General features: G+C 37.3%; 1 protein-coding gene across 1 annotated transcript in view; it reads right to left on the reverse strand.

Moving 5' to 3' along the window:
- Positions 1-448: 448 nt before the first annotated feature.
- RANBP9 (RAN binding protein 9) overlaps positions 449-24,875 on the reverse strand; it is a 38,528-nt gene continuing 14,101 nt past the window's right edge. The window contains exons 3-14 of the mRNA XM_063160085.1: positions 19,222-19,274; positions 17,320-17,487; positions 14,225-14,247; positions 12,056-12,240; positions 11,136-11,248; positions 9,708-9,816; positions 8,125-8,315; positions 6,429-6,576; positions 4,593-4,714; positions 2,418-2,569; positions 1,640-1,751; positions 449-1,298 (exon numbers count right to left, since the gene is read on the reverse strand). Coding sequence (XP_063016155.1) covers positions 1,168-1,298; positions 1,640-1,751; positions 2,418-2,569; positions 4,593-4,714; positions 6,429-6,576; positions 8,125-8,315; positions 9,708-9,816; positions 11,136-11,248; positions 12,056-12,240; positions 14,225-14,247; positions 17,320-17,487; positions 19,222-19,274 — 1,507 coding nt within the window. The 3' untranslated portion in view covers positions 449-1,167. The remainder of the gene's footprint in view (positions 1,299-1,639; positions 1,752-2,417; positions 2,570-4,592; positions 4,715-6,428; positions 6,577-8,124; positions 8,316-9,707; positions 9,817-11,135; positions 11,249-12,055; positions 12,241-14,224; positions 14,248-17,319; positions 17,488-19,221; positions 19,275-24,875) is intronic.

Raw genomic sequence — 24,875 nt, forward strand, 5'->3', positions numbered from 1 at the left:
TGCCTCAGTGACTTGTGTCTCTAAGGAAAGGCTGTACCCTAACAGCAGAATCACTAAATCAGCTCCCACAGCAGGACACTTCTCTCCAGCCTCAGGATTACTTTCCAGCAGTAAGGGATTTTCCCCATCTGCAGGGAGGCCTGAGTAAGCTTCCTGCACTGGTAGCTAGACTCACTGTGTGGCAAGAACATGGCAAAACCTTTCACCTGGACCAGCCCAGCTCCTCGGGGAGGTGGCAGCTCCCCTCAGAGGTCTCCACAAGAACTGCTGTTCTAGGATGGAGCTCTAGAACAAGACAATGTAGCATACACGTCCATGCTACTGTGGATGTAGACGTAAGTTTTTAATGGCTGGTTAATTATGATATCACTACATTTTATTGCAATATAGTACTATTTAAGCACTTTTAAAAATGCAAGGTGTACAAAGATTAAATTAAGACTGTAAATTGACTAAATATTTGGTTTTTATATAAATAGGTCATAACCACACTGTGTTGACATGTAATACTGTTATAATACAACAGTTAAACTGGTGAGCCTACACAACAGAAGCTGTCTGTAGTTAAACAAGGAAACGAAGTTGAAAAGACCATGTTAAAACAAAAAACTACTAAGATCAACAGGTTGGGATTGTAAGTAGCAACAAACATATTCACTCAGCTCCTGAGTAATTCAAGTTTTACAGTACACATTAAAAAATATCATTTCTTCCCATCAACACTATATATCCAAACCATTTGCATTTTGCAAATTACACTGATTGAACTATGTAACAATGGGGGTGGAGGTTGGCAAGTCATCCTGCTTGACGTTTACATCACCCACATGCTAATACATCCATGTTTTCTATTCTTCCGTCCCACCACAAGGTAGCAGGATTTTTGGTTTGTTTTGGACAATCGTTCAAAGGATTGGTACTTGTCAATTTGGATGTCTGACGTTACCAGTGATATTTTCAACTCTTAGTTGTCTAAGAGGTTTAAAGATGGAAATCTCCTAACACTAAGTTAGAAATCATTTGCATCATGCTGTAAACTAGGAAGCAACATAAAGCGACAGACTTGTCCTTAGTACATAATTAAAATTCCAAATTCCAGTCAGCAGAGCTGGTCTACTTTCCATGTTGAATATGCCACAACACCTTTCAGACCTTCAAAATGCATAGCTAGTGTAGGTAGTCTTCCACTGTGGCAAAGGCGCAGGATCCGATTCCTGACCGGGCCATCAATCCTAGACACTGTGACGCCTGTCCCATGGCCAGGGCAAGCGGGGGTTGCTTTGGCAGATTGTGAGTCTCTGAAAGAGAATCACAGCGCAGTTAAAATACCTGAATCATTTCATAGTAACACACTGAAAACTTGACATCTAAACTACTTAAATCATTCATCTGCAAGTTTACTCTTAGAGCAAGCCACAAAGTAGGAGCAACAACGTGACCTTGCACAGCACCGTTACTGAACAGGCCAATTTTGCTCTGAACCACAACAGTAGGCAAGTACCTGTTATTTTACATACCCTCCAAAACACTCCCTCTCTTCCCAGAAGAGTGCACCCAACACTGCTGTCCTTACGGTGGAGCAGCAGGGCCACCTGTGTGGCACCCCAAGTCCCCTGGGCAGCCAGCAGGCCACACTTACCTAGTATTGCACTATTGAGCACAGAGCACACTGGTTCTCTTTGTATGGGGTCAAGCTGATTTCCAACAGGGCTGCTCCAGGGATCAGAATATGCAAGCAAACTGAATGCATCCTGTGGGAAAATGACTTCGATTACATCTACAGCTACAAGCTACTAGTGAAAAGAAGGGATATTTTGTTCAACTGTTTTGATTCAGAATCACAAAGGTGACTGTCAGTATCCATCAATACAAAAAGATAAATAGAAATTGTGACAGGACTTGCTCCATTTAGGGTTTTTTCCCAAGAGCAAGGCAAAAGGTAGCATTATTTTACTAACGCATGGGCTAAGACAAAACAGACTGAAAACTGCATGCAGTCTTTGGCAGGAGAATTCTTTTCCAGAGTAGTCTCAAATCAAGGCAAACTAATTAACATGCAGATTTTGGGCATCTCTACCAATCCCCCTGAGGTTCATTTATCATTGACAAAAGATCAAAAAGACAAAACCAGAACTTCGATTCTCGAGGGCAAGTTACATGGTCACAAATGAGAGAAAGGAAAGCACTAAATCAATTTCTGTGTTTAACTGTGTAACAGCACAAAATTATCTTCCCTGAGCATGTGTTGCACAGACAAAAAAGAAGACAGTGCTACACCACAGCTGACCAGAACATCTGCTCTGACACACGTGAAAAATGGCAGAATTTAAGGCAGAGCAGTGTTCCAGCACAACACGCTGTGAGAAGTTCCTGCTGGGCAGCACAATTATTCATCTTCACAAGAAAATTAAACATACCTTGAGCATTTTCTTATTCACTGTGTTTTTGCCACATTCTCTTCTTAGCTGCTCGCTCATTGCTTGCAATTCTCTTCCAAAATGGATCATCCTTTCAATGGCTGCTTGGCTGCCACCACAGAGCTGGCGTCTTAATTGACTTGAATCTACTTCTAAAGAAACGATATCGTCATCATCACCACGGGCAGGGCTGAGGGTAACAACCCACGGATCTACAGCCTGACTTCACCCAAACACAGCTGCCTGCCCAGAGAGCAGGTCAGCCTCAGAGCCCATGTGCTCCTGTACCACACACCGGGGAACTGCTCCTTAGGAACATTTAACAGATCTGATTCACTAATGGCAAAGGCCATCACAGCATGTGCTGTTATCTGCAAGGGGTAATTTTAAATAACTAGATGGTAAACCAGATTTTACCCTAAAATTTTAAGGGACTTTAAAAGCAACAAAAGTCCCACAGTTCTAACTTTTTAAATTCTTTGGCATTGCATTTCTGAAGATACACCAATTTGGGAACTAATAGAGTGTAAAAAAATGCCGAACTTCCTCAACAGCCATGATGGACTCTGCTACAAGACAATCATTTAGACTGTTCATACTCCTTGCAGAACACATCTTAAATCATTTGGCTATTTCAGACTTCTTTTGTAATCAAGCAGGACACTAAAACTGATTTGTTTACTGTTTCATACAATACTCCCAATACTAGTGATTTTAAAAGATACTGATGCAGCGTACAAATAGTAAACTAACACTTGGCTTCTTTGAAAAATCTGCTTTTTAAAAATTTACACCTAAAACACTGCATTAAAAGAAAGGCATTTATCCATTCCTTGTCTTTTCATCCATGGAATCAAGTTTTAAAATGAGCATTTTGATGGACTCTTCAGTTACAAATCCACTCTTTTATTTTTACTACTCTTTCAAAACAGGATTTTTACCTGGCTACTTTTTTTTCCCTTTAGATGTAAGTGTATCAGCTCTGGAAGATACCTGTCTACTTCACCTTCAATTAAGTAGCACTAAGGAGAATATATCAATAGTTCAAAAAGTGAAAAACCACCAGACTCAACCTGGGGGCAGGGTCGGGGGGTAACCAGTGTAGGTGAAGCCCCACAAATTTTCAAGCGGTGGTGTTTGTCCCTAGCTCAGCCTCATCTAAGACATGACTTTCCAAAGGCAGGAGACGACAAAAAGCACAACTCCCTTCCCTGTGCAGCTGCTGCGTGTCTGTCACTGCAAGTCTCTGCAGAAAAGGCTGCAAGAGAGCAAGGACCTGTTTTGGGTTTTCTGTCACAGAAATAAGGTCCTGTTATTATCCAGTTTCAGAGCATAATGCAGGGAAAATGGTGTGGCAGCTTGCATTCCTCCTTGCAGAGCTGTAGGAGAATGCCATTTGCTGTGCCCCTGCATTTCCCAGCAAAGCTGCAGGATCAGCAGCAGCCCCAGCACTGGGAAGCACTCACAGCGCTCTGCACGCGCTGCTGCGTTCTGAAGGTCTCCAGCTGCACATTTCATTTAAACTACACATTAACTGACATCTGCTTAAATCAATTGTTTGAGTACCAATTCTGCAGCTGCACAAAGGGCAAGCAAAGGGGATTTAAATACTCATTTGTCACCGACATCAATAGGCATGACAGAGTAAAAAGCAAATTAAGTAAAACAAAGTTAATTTTTACCTTATAACTATATAGATTGGTATTTTTTTGGTGGAAAATATGGGAAAAAAGTTAATTTTTCATTTTTACATTTCCCTAATAAAACTCTTGAGCATTAAATATTAGCACTTTGCATTTCAATATAAAAGATTTAGAATTTCTGTGCTTACTGTGGAGCACAAAGATGCCATGAGAACCATGAATGGGAAGAGGGAGAAGCAATTTCCCAACTCAAACACAGGGTGCTACACAACCGGGTATTTCTTCTCAGAGGTACTTCCTTAAAAATTAATGCTAATTTCAGTAGCCATAAGTTACCCATTTCCCCTGTTCTCACACTGATATTGGACCACCTAAATCAGTGGTTTTAAAATATACATCTAATAATAGCAAAACAATCAAAAATTAAAGATTTGAGCTAGTAACCCTAATTTTCAAGTTGGGAAGCATTGCAAGTAAAAACATAACCTTGTTGCCATCACTTAATAAAAATGTAAGAAATATCACTGCAGACCCATTTCTGTGTCACATTCTTCCATTTCGTGATCATGTTTAGAACTACCATTTAGGAAGCCATTGGATGAAGTCTCAGCAACCCCATTGGAGTAGTGATCTGTTTCCATGTCTACATCATTGCTGAAAAGAGAGTAGTAAATACAAGTTTTACTCATATTTAAGTGCTTAGGTTATCTTTACAACTTCATCACACTACTTCCTCATCTTAACTACTGAAAAGCTGCTTTTAAATATTACCAAGGTAAGTCACAGTTTCTTCAACAGCAACTGGTGATATCAGAGCACCATGGAAAGTTTCAAGGTTGCCTTAACAATAGTTTTCAGTAAAATACTGTTTTCAGATGCTGAAAATTTAAACATGTCCCCCATTATTCAGGAGTAAGGAATATAGCACTTACTAAATACAGACCAAACAGTTCTTACCTTGTTTATATAATTGTATATACCCAGAGTTGAAGAAAATGCATTGAGAAAATATACTACTCCCACTTTCCAATATAGTTAGCATTTATACATAAAAAATATAGTTAAATCAATATACATCCTACTTGGAAAATACCATATTTAGATAACTAATTATTTTGAAAAAATGCTTTCTCCTCTTATTTACTCTGTGGAACGACAGAGGGAAAACAAAAAAAGAAAACCCCAAAGCAAATGCTGAGTAAAGCAGAACACTGAAGAGACACTCAGTGGCAAATGCAGAGCATTCAGCTCCTCACAACCCTCTGCTCACAGAACTGCTTTTAGAAAATGCCAGCGTGGCTTTGGGGACTGAGCTTTGCTGACAGTTGCATCCTGGCCTGTTCTATTCCATCATGGAGAATAGCAACCTAAAACCTCTGTCAAGACCAAATAGATTCAATGTGGAAGTTTAATATCTTGCTTCTAAGCAACCAAAGATACTCAGCTTCCTTTGAGGAAGGAAACCAAAAGGCCTCTCTGACTGGGCAAGAACACAGCCAAGGAACTGTCTTCCTCCCTGAAAAATCTCCAAGTTGTCTGGACACTGCCAGACGTTTTGGCAGAGGCAACTGCTGATGCAAACAGAAATTGTAGAAAGTTAAAAAGTAAATTGTTACTCTTACTTTTTTACCCCGATTATCACTATTCAACTAAAATACCTTTGGTCATCACCACCACATCATCACATTCTGTGTGGTAGTTTTGGGAATCCATTTGGCACAATGCACCCGAGTGCTGTTGCATTTCACATCAAATTGGGTTCTGCTGCATCCATGCAACCCAGAGCTTAACCATACTGGTTATGAAGAACCCTACTAACTCTGGTTAAGAGATCTATTTTCACTCTCTGAACTGAATGCATTTGCACTCGTGACAGTGCCTGGAGTAGGCAAACAATCCTGGAGTATACAGGGAAAGGGAATCCACACTTCATTTGAATCTCAACTGTGTTTACTTTCCAGATACTGCCACAAATGGAGAGTATCTGGAAAACTTTTCATTACCTGTGTGCAACACACTTAAATCAGTGTAGTGTCAGTGGCTTCAATTAAATTGAATTTTTAAAAGTGCCAAAGAGCTGATTACCCTTCACTATGGAACTTCAAAACTGACCATAGCTATAAGCAAGGTAATTTATTTTTGTCCACTTCATTTCTTTACCCCAACAGGAGAAAAAGGTCTATTGAGCTTGAACTGTCAAAACAACCAGAGTTACCACAAGCTGTTGGCTCCTTACACTTTGTTTCAACTGTGCTTAGGGAGGAAAAAAACCATCACATCAAAACCCACTGCAAACTCTTCCCTGCCACGCAAACACGTGGAGAACAGAAGCCTTAAAGCAACTTAGAAGCATGTAAAGTTTATTTACCTGGGATAGCTGTTAACCTGCTGTGATCTGGATACATTTATGTTGTTGAGCTCTGGTACATTCAAGCTGGTGGTCGTGTGTTTACTGTGACAGTAAGACTGATGCACTTTATTTGATATTACTCCATTACTGCAACTACTTTCAAACCCTGCAAGGAAATTTTAACAGTTGTAGTCATAAAGTGGTACTTGCAGATAAGTTTGTAGAAAAAAAAGAAGTAAGTGTAGCATTTACTGGCCAGGAACAAGTATGTTAAATTTGCCACACAAACTCAAGTACTTCACCTCCACGTTTCAGGTATTTGAACCCTTAAGGCTTCTAGAGTGCAGAAGTTAAGCATTATTTAACAAGTATGAACACAGACACAAGAAGGTTTTTCCAGTTGTACTAATATTCTGGTAAAACAAAAAATTGCACTAATGTAGAAGATTTTTAGAAAATCTTTTCTAGGCCACTGTAATCATTATGAATGGAAGCAAACATTATTAATTCCTGATCACATAGTTCTTTTGATAAATGTGCAGTAGAATTCAGTGCTGAATACTCTGCATGTTGCTATACTTACATACAATCTCCTTCACCATGTAATTATTTTAATTGTTAATATTGTGCTTTGCTAAAAAAATTACACCATGCTGTGAAATTATGATGCCTAGCTAAAATCTCTTCTGACCCTTCTAAAATATAACAGGAAAACTACAATTTGAAGCAAACATGTAATTGCCAGTTCCATCAAACCAAGAACTCCCAAGTATGTTCTAAAATAGGAGCAGGTCACAGGAAGGGCTTATTATAAAGAAAGCAGCTGCTGCCATTTACAAAATCCCAAACATCAATTCTAGTAATACATTCATCAACCTGCCTCGATTCTCAAAATCACAAAAATTACAGGTACTTTCTACACTACATCCTAATAACCACCTGAAGAACAACAGAAAATCTGAGTGGTTCTTCACTGACACCCCAGAGAGGGGGAAAAAAAAAGTGCCCCCTATCAGCTCCAGTTTGGATTTGGAAATTAAGCATAAGTGAAAGCTGATGGACTCTGCTACCCTAAGAGTCTTAGTCTTCAAGGATGCCATGTTCAGGTATCATTTTAACATGCTCTGCTTCCATTCAGCAGGGGTGCTTTGGAAGGCATGGGCATCTCCCCATAAGCTTGGGACAGCTCTGAACATTAGTGGCCTCCCACTGAAGATTTCCCACTACTTAAATGCTCTAAGAAATGTTTCAACTGTGCAGACTGAAATGTGGCTGCCAGCAGCATGTTTTTTACCCAACCCTACCACCCGGCTTCTGGTGTTTCCTGCTCAACCACAGCTACTCTGACTTCTCCATCAACACCACAGGAAATGGATCATATATACCACTTACTGGATTTAAACCATCTTGCCCAAACCATAAATTATCATCAAAAAGACAAGAGAAATATATGTCAGAACTTCCCACCTCCCAGAGGGAAGCATTTTTTAGAAATTGGTGGCAACCTACTTTGCAAGAAGTAAACCCAAAAGCACAGGCAAAAATTATGTGATGAAACTTTCATTTTTCCCAGTGACTGGAAATCCCATATTTTAATTACTAATATTTTACTGTTAAACACAGCACTCAGCATAAAATCTTAAGTTAAAACCAGTAAATTCTATGTGGCATGGTACCTTCAAATCTGTGTGGTGTATCCTCCACACGAACTTACCAGTGAAGTGTGTGCTGCTCCCTTTGCCTGTTGCCAAATTGTGAATATTCATTCCATGGCTGGGACTCATGCTAGGACTACTGAATGACCGTGGGCTAACAGGGTAACTGTCTTGAGATTTTGGACTGTGGCCTCCCAAGCACCGCACTTCACTGTCTGTACCATTCACCATCTCTATGAACTGACGCACCCTAAACAAAAGGCAAAAAGTTAAGCTAATAAAACCACTTACACATTTCTAATAACCAACGATAGCAATGATTTTATTTTAGTGTTAAATATAGAACAAGTCTGACTCAACAAAATGCTGAATTGTCAGTAACCCAATCGTCAATAAGCTCTGGAGCATTCCGCCAAAAATACACAATTACAAATTTGTGAGGGAGCTGAACAGGAATATTATCCTTTGTCACTAAGTCCTCAAAGTCTAGAGATTTAAATTATATTTTCTTGGTCTAACTGTTTTCTTTTATTGGCAGGGGCAAGGTTATTTCTTGAGAAAGATATGTCATTATGTTGTCATGTCTGTCATTTTCTCAAAGTAAATGAGAACAGAGTTTGACTGTCTGGAACATTAAGCATTAAAGGGTAACACCTCACATTAAACACCTGCTCTAGAAAAATAGTTTGAAAAGCAAATTCCCATACAAACCTTCCTTTAGAGGCTGTTGCTCTTTGTGAATTCCATTTTAGATAAGGAGGTTTTACTATGGACTTTAAGGAAGCTCAGAACTCCTGCTTTATGCTTAAGGCTTCAGTAGCCTCAATAGAACAGGCAAAATTTAGACAGACTGAGGAAAAGATAAGATAAAATTGATGCTATTGAGTGAAGTCTTTCATCAAAATGTTAGCATTTTGTGAATTCTGTGATAAGTCTGGAGTACTATCACGTGAATTGTGTTCAGCACTTGAGCATGACAGACTTCAAACACATTCCCAGTTATTTAACTGCACGTAAAATTAAAGTGCTTTGTTCTTAGAGGAGATAACGCATTTTTCCCACATTCAAACACTGCAATGTGATACAAAATTCTGGAGAACAGCGCAGCTGGCAAGTAAAAATGCCAGAATGAAGGTGACTATTGTGTACCTGGGAAGCCAAGAGAACGCTTTGGGATTATGGAATTCCACAGTTTTAGCCAGAGTTTTCTAGTAAAGTGGCATGGAATGAAACAGCTCAATTAAGCTGGTCTTTAAAGTCAGTCACTCCTTTGGAGGAACAGACTGACTTATGCCATCAAGATTCTTAACCTTCTTGGATGTGCTACTGTATCAGTTTCCATTTTAAGTTTTACTTAACACCCAAATGGGATTAAATTCATTAAAAAGAACTACAGAACTTAGTTCTAGAGAAAAGTCTACAGGGAGATGTGAATTATGCTGCAAACCAGGACCTCGATGACAAAACCTAGTTAAACATGTAGCAAATAAGAAGAGCATAAAAAAGTGAAATACACACATTTTCTAAAAAGCGCTGCTTAACTTTGTACAAATTTCTGTGAAAGCTTTAAATGAGTAACTGTCTTGTCTCAGAAGGTACTGTGCCATCTATAAACACACATCTGTATAATTTGAAGACTCACTTTAATGCAAATAAGAGATTAGGATTTCTTTCTAGTAAACTTGGATACAACTGTTGTGTTGTTTCAATGGCTTCTCCCATTCTTCCTGCTAAAACCAATTTCTGAATTCCTGTTCACCAAAAAACAAATAAGAGATTAGGATTTTTTTCTAGTAAACTTGGATACAGCTGTTATGTTGTTTCAATGGGTTCTCCATTCATCCTGCCAAAACCAATTTCTGAACTTCTGTTCAGCAAAACCAACATCAGTTAAATGGACAGCTTACGGATTAATACACGTACATAAATGATTAAAAGACACTGCAACCATCAATCAACAAGATTTTTTTCCTTTTAGAAAAAAATAGTGTAAAGAAAGATCATGTTTGCTTAAAATGTTCAACAGGAAAATTTAAGAACTGCACTCCACCTACATGTATCTAAATGAGAACTCAGTATTTTTATTTATTGCCAGCATCCAACTGCTTTGTAGTCAGACTCTGCATTTAGAGCTAGAATAAGACTGCAGACACTCTTCTGCGATTTAGTTCTCATTTTCACAACTTTATAAATAAGCACATTTCAAATTACTGTCACTCAAGAACATCCAAATTACATCGCACTCCTACAGGTTCAATTTTGACTAAGAAAAACAAAAATTCAGTCTCTTTCACCTACAACACATCCTTCTAATCAAACTACAGTTGAGCAAAATCTTTCACAAAGGTTCCTGCTTTAGTTGATGCTTCTGTGGCTGTAACTTGGCTCAAGCTGCAAACAGCCTCCCAGCTCTCTTCACCAACAGAGAAACTGATCCAAATGAAAAAACCCCAACAAATGTGTTGTTTTACAACCAAAGCAGTTTCCCCATGTGGTATGTCATACAGTAACACAAATGCTGATGGTCATAGAGCAGGGATTTAAATGGAAGGGGAAGGCACTGTTCCATCAGGCTGCAAACAGCACTGGCATGGCAAGTTAGAACTGAACTGCGGTTAGTTGTCCTTGTCCTCTTCCCCTCACAGCTGTAAGCAGTTTCATTTAACTTATAAAAACTTCTCTAAACTCAATCCCTTTTCACATTCAGATAAAAATACAAATGCCTGTCACGACTAAGTTTTATATTCCTGTTTGTGACTAACCATTAGCTCTCACAAACACTCAGAGACATTACACACAATTGTTTCAGACATATCACAACTTTCCATTCGAGAGAAAAGACAACAGATAATTTACCACGTTCTGCTACAACAAACAAGTTACAAAGTATTACTGTGCAGATTTTTCATACCCAGCTGCTCATACACGTGTAACATTAGATGACAGTAAAGAACTGTGCTATGGAGCAGTGCTGCAAGCCAATTTTACAATGCTGCTCAGGAAAAAGCTTTATGCAGTTTTATCTGTTTAAGGGAGGAAAAAAGGGATGCAACATGCTTTCCAGCCTTACTTTGTCTGTTCTTAATGGAAGCTAATTCTTCTAGCACAGTCTGGTCTGTGGATCTGGCGAATGCCTCTGCTGTTGCACAGTATCCATGGTGAACTAAGTAAGATGATACCATTCTAAAAATAAACAAAAACAAAACTCAGAAATACTCATTAAATACAGGTAAGAAACCAAGAACGCTTGAATGTCAAAACTCTTTGATAATATAAGCTGAATTGAAAAATTCAGCTTGAAATGCAGAGACTTCTGTACAAGTCAGACAAAAGTAATTCAATTAAGAGTCAGTATATTCTTCAAAACACTGTACAGAAAAATAATTTTTAAAAATAATAAAAACATAACTTTATTATGATGAATTTTAGTAACAATTATTCATGACCCAAAGGCAGGGTCAGTTCAAATATTAACTGCTAATTAAGCTGTTTTGGTTTTTTTTTCTCATTACTCCCACTGAAGTGTAATTGCTGCACATTAAGTTTTTGTTTTCACAGAGAAAATAAAGAATGAAAAGTCAGAACCACCATTTTTTCAAGAAATACTAATGAGACACAACTTAACCTGGCATGCTGAAGGCTGAGAAAGCAAAGGGAAATTTCCAGAGCCCAGAGTATTAAAACTGCCCATTACAACCACAACAACTTTCCTACAAACTCCCCAGTCCGTATTAGGTAAGACAAATTAGAACAGAAGTCCTACACTCATCATTATAAAGTCCAAATTAGTAATGACACAGACAACTGTGCCACAAAATCTGTTCATACTCCTTTTTACACTATTATCAAACCTGGTAACAAACTTACTTGTACGAATTTCTAATAGCATCTATCACTTTTTGCACAAGACAATAGATAAAATATTTTAAAGAACTCTGAAATCATGCAACTAACGACTTTTAAAAAAACTAATAATAATACAAGTCTTACTTCTGAATCATTGTTTGCCACTCTCCTTCCCGATCTCCTATTGGAAATCTGTCAATCTGTGCTTGAATTTTGGTTCTCCACTCTCGCATATAGTCTTCAATATCAAATACAAATGGGTGTTGTCCAAAATTAGCATCCACAACCTCTCCTGGTGTTTGAAGCCCTACTGTAGGGTACAAGTTTGGCTGCAAGAAATATTTTAGTTAGTTTTTGACACTTGCCCTAAAATCCCCACTGTTGTGGGTTTATTTTGGGTTTTTTTTTTCACCTCTAGTAGGGTACTCCAGCAGTAAAAGCAGCTTCTGCCAATACAGCAATACAATGACTGACTAATTTATTCCCAGTACTCAATTTCTTTGTGTTTGGAAGAAGAAAATCTTACTGACATTCTAGCCAGAAAATACACTTTTTAAACTGTGCTACATGTTACAACTTTTGGGTTAAATTTCATAAAATATTATGTGACAATTTCTGATTATTTTAAAGACCAGTCCTTTTCCTTTAAAAAGAGAAAAGAAATTAAACTTACAAAGCGGGCCATTTTCCTTTTAGGGTGAAATACTTAAAACATCACTGAATTTTAGTGGTAAGAACTGACAGGATAGAAAACTCAATAGCCTCAAAGTCCAACTGTAGTGCCTAACAAAAATTAACAATGCATTGTTAATTTACAATTAACAATTGTAAATTGTTAATTTACAAATTAACAATAAAAATGTAACAATTCATTGACGATTTTGTGAATTCCTGGACTTGCATCTAGGAAAATACTTGAACAGCATTTATTGTTGTCTCAGTTTTATTTTCTGATGAAATTAGGTCTCCATGCAAATTTAAAATATGGCAAATATGAGAAAGGTAAAATCTGCCTTGGGATAAAGGTACTTTTCTTAAATATAATGAGCATCCCAGCAATGGCAAGGCAATCAATTGTTCACTGTGAATGGGGTTTTGTTACTGGGGTCTTGTGTGTGTGTGTGTGTGTGGGAGGTAGTTTAAATTTTTTTTGAAGTTTATGTAATAAATATACCTACATCATAATTACACTGCAGACAATGGTGGTATGGTATAATAGGGTGTTAATCTACAGAACTATTATGCTAAATAAATTAAAGCTATCATTAAGAAGTTATCAACACACAGGTCAGTAGAACTCTGGAGCCCAGAGAATCCAGTGAAATGAAAAATACTCTGGTTTCTCAAGCCACACCCAAGCCAATCTTACCTCTATTTCCACAAATACACCATTTGCTTTTTTAAATAAACATGCTCATACTGTTACCTAGTCAAAAATAATCAACAAACCACAAGTCTCAAATCTTTTAATGAGATGGAAACCATTGATTCTAAAAAGAGGTTCAGCCTCATATTTCAGATTATAGTGTCAGTTTTCCTGAGCTGGCACCATGTGCTAGCAACCTGAAGATCCAGAACAGTGGCAGTGGTTTCCTACACAAAACACTCAACCCTGTGGTAGGACTAAGAGGCTCCTTGGGTTACTGACTTCATTTTTCCTTAATATCTGTCCTTGCCTCTTAAGGCCACACAAAGGGAGTAGCTGGCCAGGTGGACGTGCATCACACACTGCTCCTTAAACAGATTAAATCAGAAATGAAGCGGATGAGAAGAAAACCAAAGAAATTGCAGTATCATGCCTGTATCAGCAGTATAGGGAACAGATGCCACTTTTAAGGAAAGCACAATTTAATTGACTCAAAAGCCACAAGACTTCAGATATGTGCAGCTTTAAAAAAATTGATACATTTGCTTCTATGAAGCAAAACTTGTGAAAATCAGGCATCAAGAATGAGTTAAAGTGACAATATCTCAAGCAGCCATCCACCATGTTGGTGTTTAATACAGCTCTGATTTTGTATGTAAAGCTTGAATATGCCAAAGCATGTAATAATTATTTGCATGTATTATTATTCTGCCAAACAAAAAAAACCTGAAAAGGAAAAACCTCTTGTAAGGATCAGCGTAAAACCAAAACACCTTCTCCTTCAATTAAAAAATCACCACTGAAATCATGATGAGAAGTATCTAATATTAAACTGGCTACAAAGATTATCATTGTGATTCCAACAAGCACAGGGTAAATGCTAGTCTGATCTGAAACATCTGTTTAAAGACACAAAGGAAAACTGTTTGAAAATGCACTTATCTTACCGGTAAATCTGTGAAAGCGATGCCTGTAATAAAGAGAAAATTAGGATTAATTTCCACGTGTCTGGATTCAAACCTCATTTTCTTAAAGTATCATTATCTGTTCAGAAATCTCACTCAAACCATCTCAGAAATAAGCAAAGTATGGTGAAACCCATGATGCTTATGCACAATTCATGTTTTTAAAATAATAAATGGCAGTATTTGTCAAAAAGTAATCATCAAAAATACTTAAATTGCCCTTAATTTTTTCAAAATAGATAATAAGACTTAGCAAATCATACAGATAGGCAGATTAGAAAGTCTGAAAGTTCTAGCTACATACTAAATTTAAAGAAGAAAGGTAAGGATATCTAAGAATACCTTTTCACTTGCATGTCATGATGCTGCAACATCAAGATTTAATGGTGTCTTTTCTTGTTTGCTATTACTTTTCTTCATACTCACTCACATTCTTTACACAAGCAGCATATATCTATAATACTCCAAACCAGCCTGCAAGTGTTTCACTCTAATCCATGCCCTCATGCTTTGGTTTTCAAACAGAACAGCTTAATATCTTCTTACATAATTACAAACATCCATCTACCCTTAAAACCAAGGGAGTGATTTTGCTGTCTCAGGATTAGAGAAAAATATGACCTCTATACACTTCAGGAACTTCAGGCTATTTCAGGGGGTGGGAAGCTTTCAGTTAAAAAAAACCACATCAGTAATCTCCTTCTGACAGCCAAATAATAACAGTATTTCAGAATTTCCTTTATTGTTGCAAGTATTTTTTTTAATGCTGAATTATTCAAATCCACTTATCCCTTCAAACTTCAATTTATTCTGTACCACCACCTTTTCAAATTTAAGATAAAAAAAAGCTTTTAACCTTTTGTCCTAAATTCCATCCCTGTTTTCAATCTCTGCTGTTCACCAGGATTTCAAACCTCAAGAGCATCTGGATTCCTTACACACATCTTTTGAGATAGAAGGATGGAATACTGAGTGAATCTGTTTCCTTTGTTTCCTCCCATCATATCTCAAAGCTATCATTTTATTTATTCCCTGCTCTTACCTTATCTTTTTCTAAGCTATACCATTTTTTCTATTTGGCAATTTTGGCATCCAGCTTGCTCTTTTCCAAAATGGAGGCTGTAGGCATGACAAATAAATGATGACTAAGTGATATGTAGGAGCTGGGGTCTTGGGGGTGGGGTGGGGGTTGGTTGGGGCTTCTTCTCAACCCAGGATTTCACACTTGCAGGATAACAGCTTTGCTCTTTCTCCAGCATCAAATCCCAGGCTGAGCCAGAGACTTCCTAAATTCTAGGCCAAATATGTGGGCCCAGAGAAGAAACATAAATGTCCTCCAAGTCACGAATGTACAGGAATTCTGGACAACTAGCAACTGCGACAACTCAGTGAGACAGACAAAATTTCTGATTTCTTTTTCCACTCAACACAGAATCAATTTTCTCATGTCAGAAGCTAAAGCTAGCAAAGTCCATGACAGCAGAACAACTGTCAGGTTTCCTTGTGAAATCCATAAAGTGTTTGTCAGACTCAGTCTCTGACAGATGACATTTTATTAGCCTCCTCTCACCTATGCCATTCTGGTCTCCTCTAAAAATGGATTTTAATCTTTTGCACTGTTGTTTCAGAGTTGCCCTAATCCAGTCTGCTTTACCACTGAAAAGGAGGGTTCTGCTCTTGCCTTCCTAGCTCACTCACGCTTTCAGGTGACCATAAGGGTAGTGAGAACATTCATGTCTCTTTAATTGATCACATGATGCAACTTCTCTGCAGGCACATTGTGAATGTTTCAAAAAGGGAAAAAGGTAAGACTGCTTTTCTCAGCTTTACCCCAGTTAAAGATTAGGGCAAACACAAGCCCCATATCTTCCAGTTGGACCTATCCTGCAACAGGATGCCAAAAGAAACAACTACACAGTGCATGCTTCAAGTGTCCCACTGCCCTAGGTCTCAAGGTATATAGACTCATTCAATGTAGAAGGAACATTAAATCATGAAAGAATATAATCACAAAATTGATTACATGGAACTGACCTCAGGAGGAGATTCCTAAGCCCTGCTGTGAGTAGAAGCAGGAAAACTCCCAGGTCAGATGTGTTTGCTCAAAGCCTGAGCAAACAAACTGTCAGTCTCGTTCAGGGAGGCTAGAAAAGAATTTAAACCACATCCTTCCCCCTTTTTCCAAACCTACTTTGTGTTTGCCAGTGTAAGAAAATAGAACAGCAACTTCAAGACCACCTATCTCAATAATCTCTTACTTCATTTCATGCTACCCTTTCCTTTCCTTATCGCATTTCTACCCATCACAGAAACCTTATTCTTTGAGGTTTTTCCCTTCAAAGCTCCTGCTCCCCTCAGCACAATTCCAAGATCTCTTCCCAAGCCCCCACTCCTTTCTTAATGCAAGAAGTAATTTTTTTTTCTTTCCTTACACTCTATATCTTGGCTCATTAAATTACATTAAGTAACTGAAATAGGTATTCCGTAAAAATTTTTAACTCCACCCACTCCTGACATCTTCAAATTCAAAAATTATCTTGCAGTGTTGCCTAATACTACAATTTACTGTATGAGTTTAATGGACTTAATTTTAGCTCAACTTTTATAATTTATGGCTTTAGCCCAACTATGAATGACTCCAGACTGGGAATCCAAAATACACTGCTCTCCAACATATGCTCGAAACAACATGCATCCAATGTAAGGTTTTAGTGAAGGCTGGGTGTTCCCCCTACATCAGCAAGGAATTTTAGCTAAATCCATTTTCCTTATCTTCAGTTTTCTTATTATCTATTACTTTATGACTATCAAGCACTATTTGTGGATTGAGTAATAGAGTTCATTAATGCAAATCCTGTGGAAAGAGATGCTATAAGACCAATCCTCCCAAATTCACAAGGAATGTTAGTGCTAATGGCACAGAAGAAATTATTTTTCCCAGTTGTTTAATTACTTCATAGACTATCAAACTATCAAAAGAACTATTCAAACCCTTGGTTCCTGATGTGAAGAGGGCTTCCTATTCACCACAGACATAAAGATATAGTGCAGTCACAAAAGGCAGCGTTTCTGCATACCCAGGCTGTGTCCATTCTTGGTGTAGAAGCAGGTGTTGTTGATAAGGTTGACACAACAACCAATGACATCGCCCGTAGTGAACGTTGGGCCGTAAGGTTGTCCCGTTCCAGAGGAACAGAACGAATGGCCATCATCTCCATGGTAACCATACGAGTGTTTATCCCAACCTAGAGAACAAAAGCATTTGCAATTTATTCATTTTCTTCATTATTAAATAAATTGAAGGCTGTGCTAAGTTGGTATATTCTAGCCAGGCTAACACAATTAATTACTATGCTCAGCCTTCTGCTTTCTAATATTTCTTATCTAGGAAAGCCACTGTGTAATCTTTAAAATGACAACTTCTTTTATCAAAATGGCTGAATAAGTAATTGCATTTGTAGTATATAACAGGTAATGCAAATTCAGATAACACATTTTTCTCTTTACTCCAACATACAGTATTACCAACCCCAAAAATATAATCAGCTACAATGCTGAAATTCAAAAAGCTATATACAGATCTGACATGTCCCAGTAAAGCAGTGAAGATTCTCCTGTTCTCCCTTTCATTTTGCAAAACTATTGCTACCATATGTCATAATCAGATTCTTCCTGGCTACAAACCAAACAGGCATCTCTGGGGAAACATATTTCTAGTCCTGATTATTCTCAATGACTATTCAGCAGCAAGCAGCCTCTGCATAATAACAGAATCTCCAGACTAAAGTGTAACTAACTATGCTGCCCCTGAAAATAAAAATAAATTTTAAATAAAAGGAAAAAATTAGCAACACAGGTGAAAATCACAGCCAAGAGCTAGTCATTATGCATGCAAATATGGTGCTGATTTTGCAGGTGAAGAAGCTGTAGAATCTTTAAGGAGCTTCACACTGTTTCACTACTCAATGAAATTCACAATAAGCAATCTTGGTCTGTGCTCTTCTATAAATATCTATCTACACTCTCTGCAAGTCAATACTGAACCTCTTCTGTCAAGCTGCTGCCTAGCAGGTTAATTTGGAAGTATTTTACACACTTAGACCCTTAATGTTTATCATCAGTAGCTTCAGCTGGTACCCTATTAAGCACCTCTCAGTAAATTAAGACAACCCCAAATTATTGCAGTTGCATTCATTAGTAGTATCTTTGATAATTATAGCATCCTAAATCAAACCTAATGCCACCCACTAATAATTCATGAGCCTTAGGTGGGCTCACAGTGTAATGGGGACTTGCAGTCACCATATGGATCTCTACCAGAGCATTTGGTAAGAAAGTTAAAACTCAAAAGTAATGAAATGCAGATACTTGAAGGTCAATTCAAGTGGTTTTATATTTTGGTATTTTCAAGTTGGTTGGTTTTGGGTGGATATTTTTTTACATGTTTAAAGATCTGTTAAAAACCCAGTTTTTTATGTATACACATACAAATTCAGAGATACTACAGACAATTGTTAACTAGACAGTGTCCGTGACCATGCAGGTTAATGGAACAGTCAAAACTTAAAACTAGGCTACACACTCTTACTATGAAGGCTGGAAAGGTAAAGGTACAGAAAGTGACAAAAGGAGAGTTCCCTCCATGTTTGACAGAGAGTTTTTATCACAGTAGATCATTTTTATTGCTAGAAATCCAGCATACAGAGCATGGAAATCTATAGCTTCATTTTTTATCAGGACACATAATGAAAATTTTATACTATATTTGTTTGCTAAAAAATATCATCATAATGTTAAAAACAAAAGTAAGAGCTGACAGAAGTAGTATAGGAGTAAAGGTACAGTAAAAGTTAAACTTTTCAGCTGCAAGTGTTACATAACTCCAGTAATAGATACAACACAGAGGTGTCATGCTACACTCTCTTGCTTACCAAAGCTGAAGCATATTTTAAAAACCAATGTAAGTAACTGAAACATACCTGGTAGTCTGTTCATGTTCACACCCTGTGCCGAAAGCCCAATTCCCATGTAACTAAAAATGAAAGAAGAAAAGAAATGCATCTGTCTCTTACAAAAATACATATGTATGTATGTGGAACATTGCCAAGAAACACTATGCTGACTAATCATGTACCAATTAAGCTACTGAGAGGTCATTTAATAGTGGCAGAAGAACACGGGATTCCCAGCATATATGGTTTAATATTGACAGATCCTGTCTCCACAGGAGGTAAGGACAACTTCTTTTCTTTCTGGCATCCTGGGCTAAAATGATGTTCCATTTATGCTAACATTTTATTAGCTAAAATGTTTAAGGCATGAACAAAGGAAGCCAAAGGTCAGATCTTATTTTGAAAGTAGGGGTACAGCCATACACATACCAATTTCATCATCTTCAACATAACTAATGATGTTTTGCAGACAAACTAATGATGTTTTGCAGACAAACTGGAAGGAGTAATTTTATAAAATACATGCAACACTGCTTTACTTCAGCAGCAAAATGCAACCTTGCACAGCACTTATGAAAAGATCACACTGAAACATTAAAGGCCTGGATTGTACAGCAGAATGTTAAATTTCTCAAGTTAACCAACAACAGCACTCAGCTGCTTGTAATCTGATGGCAGACTAAAGAGGGGAAAATATTTGTACTACACTAACCAGTTATCTGAAATAAAGTCCAAAAGCCAGCTTTACAAAAAGGCGGTTTTCATAAAGTCAGTGTCCAGGACAGTTGTTAACAATTCAATAGCAAATATTACAAAGCTGAAATGAAGAATTTCCTCATCTCTAAATAGCACTATTAGAAGTTAGCAAAATCAATTTTGCTTGTTTCTTAAGAAAAACTAATGCCATTACCAAGACAACAGGAATACAAAAAGAGAAACAGCAAAAAGAAAATCTAGGCTTTCACCACTGTCCCTTGCCCAGCAACCCCCCTCCAACAACTAAAGCAAGCATTCAAAAATCACCTAAACCTACATTTACTTGTTATCAAATCATTCAAAGTAGTTTGACACTAGTTCACATCAGTTACCAAGAATTTGCTATGAAATAATAAACTGTATGAAAACAAAATATTCATCTGGGGCAATCTGGAAAGTTTAAATCAATAAACATCACCTTTGCATTCCTATCTCATAAAATGAATTTTTAAGCAACCATTCCACTTGGAAGTGCAAGTTAATCTGCTATTTAAAATGCTTTTGCCACAGAATGGAACTGAGCAGAACATCTCAGAAGTGACATGCTTAATTGTGTATGGGGATTTCTGCTCTTTCTATGACCACTTCTAACAGTTACCTTACCCAATTCTATGTTTGATACCTAAAAAGCCCTCCTCTGATAATTTCTCATGTATACTAATACTGTCTTCCTCTCCTTCAAACATACCAGCATGAAATGGAACCTCAGAACCATATATAGCAGATATTACATTTAAAAATACTGAAGAGCTGAAGCAAAGGGCAACAAACAAAAGGATTAGTCTTTGCTGCACTGCTGAATACATTACTGAGGCACCACTGCAGCAGCAGATTCAACAAAACAATTATAAATGAAAGCAACAAGTGGAAAGCCCTTGATTTTGTCTTTAATAATAAAGGCAGAGTTGTTATTAGCATAGTCTGAGGTCTGACACGTGAAGGATACTCATGTGAAGAGTGAAAATCTCTTACTCATCAAAGAAAGGATGTTTACTTTTAGAAACAATTTTAGATAACTTTAACTCCACTGACTGCAAAAAGCCTTTGAATGCGAGTCTGATTAAGAACGCAATCAAGGTTCTGTTTCAGTATTTTTATAATAACAAGACTACAGTTACACAAAAATTCAAAATATTAGATAGAAGATCATGGTCTAGGCAACATTTTGGTAACACCACTCTTTTCCTCCTCAGATATCCTAACTTCCAACCTTCCTCAGCAACAGCTGTTAACACAGTTAAACTGTATTTAAATACAGCTGGGAACAAGGAATCTTTACCCACTGGTAGTGACTGGAAAGCACTAGGCACTAACACCACCTGAGAAAGAAGATGGATGTTAACAGTATATATTTTTCCCTGGGATGTACTTACAACTACTCGAAATGTTAACACCATTTTGTGAAGGATTTTCTTGCTATTAATTTTCTTGCTATTAATAGAAAATTAAGTTAGATGAAAACATTGCAACTAATAAATTTACTACAGATATCTTTCACAAGGCAAAAGGAATGTCTACAACTTATGGTCTGAAGTGAGAGAAATTAAAGGCTCATCAATTACGTTAATTATTATTTATTAGAGTTGATAGACAGCTAATTTCATGTTCAACTAGGTTAGTACACTATAAATTATGGGGGAAAATGGCACCATGACAGACAGGCTTTAAATGCTCCAAAACTTATTAAAAGGAATTGTATCTATCCCAAACCACTACATGTAACTTTCTTACCTTTTCCCCACACCTGCAACCTTCAGACTGGAATCGACTTCTTTGTTTTTTTAAGACACTTAACACTTGTTTAGGTCAAGAGTCAGGTTTTGCAAAGACTTGCTTCAGTGGGAGGAAGTACACAAACTGTTCTCCCATTTGCTGCTTAAAGCTCACACTTCATGCATGTCAGGATCATAAGAAGAGTGGCAGAACGATGTATTTAAGTTTTCCTCCCTTAGCCTACGACAAAAATGATGGGCAGCACGACAAGCAGCCCAGGTGCAATGCAGGCCCAGAATGTTCTACGTCTGCTCATGATGCTGTCCTGTGACATTAAGAGGTTTGGTCTAGGAGACCCAAGTGGACCTGTCCTTCCTGTCTGCAGCTCTGCTGGCCATAAGAGCTGTCCTGGGCAAGTGGAGGCGTCAGCACCATGAAGCAGCACGCTCAGTCCATCCTGTAGCACCTTCCAAAAATGGACACAGCTTTGTGGCTTCAGAGACCAGAGAGGGTGAACAGTGCCGTGGTTCTGATGCTGCCTCCCTCAGTACCCGAGGCCTGTCCCTCCACCTCAGCTCCCTACCCAGACATGTCCCTGGCTGTTGCACTGGGAGGATCATTTACCCAGGCAAATGGCACAAAGTGGCCTGGTGCCTGTTTTATTAAGCAGCCCCTCTCTTGAGCAATTTCAGTCCCACTGGCTGCTACTCATCATCTCATTAACATGCTCAACTCTTACAGGATCTCATAAAATAACAACCAACCATTCATGGAACACATGAAATCAACCCATGAGAATCTGAAATTAGAGAATATAGCTGGAAAGCAATGTAAAGTACAGCCAAATTGATATTAAGGACCAAGAAAGCAAGTGTATTTTACAAAGACTTGGATTTTTTTTTTCACTTCAAATTGTATTTATTCTTGTTCCAGTCCAGATCAATTAAGATATAGGTTACCATTTTAGTGTCTCAGCACATTTTCTGGTTTACATTTCAGAAGTGATATACAAACTTTAGGAACACCAGAAAACAACAGAATTTAAAATTCGCTGAAGATTCTTTTTTTTTTTTTTTTTTTACCACAAAGCAAAAGAGAAAATGTCAAAAAAAGAGGCATTATGATACTTACTTGTTTCCTATAACACATACTGAAAAGCCTAGACTTCTCTGCAGAGGAATGTTTAAGAAGCAGAAAGCTCACAATAACTATTTTCTCCTCAAGTATCTTTCTAGTCAAAGAATAAATTTACATTTTTGCTGGAGCCTTAAGTTTCTACTTGGATGCCTGAATAGACTAATTGTGAGAAATGAAAACAGCCAGAGCCAAACAGAAGGAACAAACAGCAGTAAGAGATGGTACAGAACTGCAGATGCTAAAAGATCAAGAAATTAACAAAACTCAGAAAGAAACTCTGATTTTTATTTATAACTGTTTTTCTGATTTTTATTTATAACTGTTCCATTCGATCTTGTAGCCACTATGTTGAAGGTATATGGAAGACCTTTCAATATGAAAGCTGATAAAAATCAGAACTCAGATTAATTATATCCTATCCTGCTCACTCCATAAAGAGGAATCTCAAAAACTATACCAAACCACAGACAACTCAGAAAGGCTGAAGATAAATTCAAGTACTAAATAATCACTTCCCTAGTAAAAAAAAAAAAAAATTCTATAAAAATTCCATGCTGTATTTATAAAGCAAACTAACATAATTTAGCAGATACTTACATAATAGTATGTGACAGACTTCCTACTACCGAAATGTCACCTGCTATCTCTGCAAAGAGTCAAATTTCTTCTGACTTCCATTGTGCCTACATATGCTGCTGAAGACATTATAACCTGGGGAACTCCTGCATGCTGCTTCGAAAACCAACTCTTTTGTTGCTGCAGAAAGTAACTAACCAACGTGGTGCCTTATTCTCTACATGTTATCCATTTAAAGAAAGCAACTTCAACCATACAGCATTAAAACTGAAGTTACCATATTATCTGTAGGGAACCTAAGACAAAGCACGAACAGATGTTTACAGCCATAAATAAGGCAACTGGAAACACCCTAATGTTTTGAATGCATTGATTATTAAGAAAAGTAGAAGTAACACTGAAAAAAAATATAAGCTATATACCAAGTATAGTTTGCTTTATCATTATGTTAGTACCTTGGAAAGAGGACAAGAAGAAAAAAAAATGCATCATCTTTAGGACTTTAAAGACTCAATGAACTTCTATAGGGCCCTCACAACTGACTTGCAAGGACATAAAAAGTTTGAATAATGTTCTCCTATAGTTTTCTACACTGCTTTCGCCGACACTATGAGGCCAGAAATAAGCCACATTAAAAAGGTACCTACATTTATCTTTAATATAGTTACTCTGCTTTAAAATTTTGCAGAAATGTGCAAATTCAAGATCCTTATTGTCTGCACAATCACAATAAGAAATGAGATGTTAATCTATTTAAATGTTTCAAAATATGCCACAGACAGTTTGAGTCTTTAATTTCAAATTGAAAACAAGTTAAATTTTACAGAGTATTTCCAAGGAAACAGTATTTTGAACATGATAAACTCAGGTTTCAGATCCATGCAGTTCTGCATAGAGAGGCAAAACCAAAAATACATCAGGCAGTCATTTTGCATAGTGCTCGAAACTGTTACTCCTGTAACATTTTGCTTGTGATTGCTCTAATGTTCGTAGAAGGATTCTCATTTACTGACATCCCTCCCACTTTGAAGTTTCATCATTTCATCCTGGGACACTTGTCCCCAAGGACTAGAGCCTTTTTGGGGTCCATACTGTCAGAAAAGAATAATTACAAAGAAAATAATATCATGTAAATGTGGACTACAGTAAAGTTAGCATCTATACACTGTATTTATGTGAATGAACTTCAAAAGAAAGAAGTAAAAGATTTTTAAAGACCAAGAAATCAAACATTCTCTTAACACTCTTTTTAAATTACAATTTTCAATTTCTAGCATACACCATCAAAGAAAGAAAACTTTTGTCATAGCTCCAATATTTCTGACCAGGTAAACACAAACCTCAAACAATCTTATTAAACATTTAGTTAATGTTCATTTCTGCCAATATCTGGTCTCATACACTCAGGTAAAAAAATTAATTACTGCTGTAGTTTAAGAAAAGATACACTTGCTGATTCATGACCTGATCTCTTCTTGCGGCTGCTACAATTCAAATGA

This window comes from Melospiza melodia, chromosome 1 (assembly GCF_035770615.1).
Source record: "Melospiza melodia melodia isolate bMelMel2 chromosome 1, bMelMel2.pri, whole genome shotgun sequence".
NCBI classification, from domain to species: Eukaryota; Metazoa; Chordata; class Aves; order Passeriformes; family Passerellidae; genus Melospiza; species Melospiza melodia.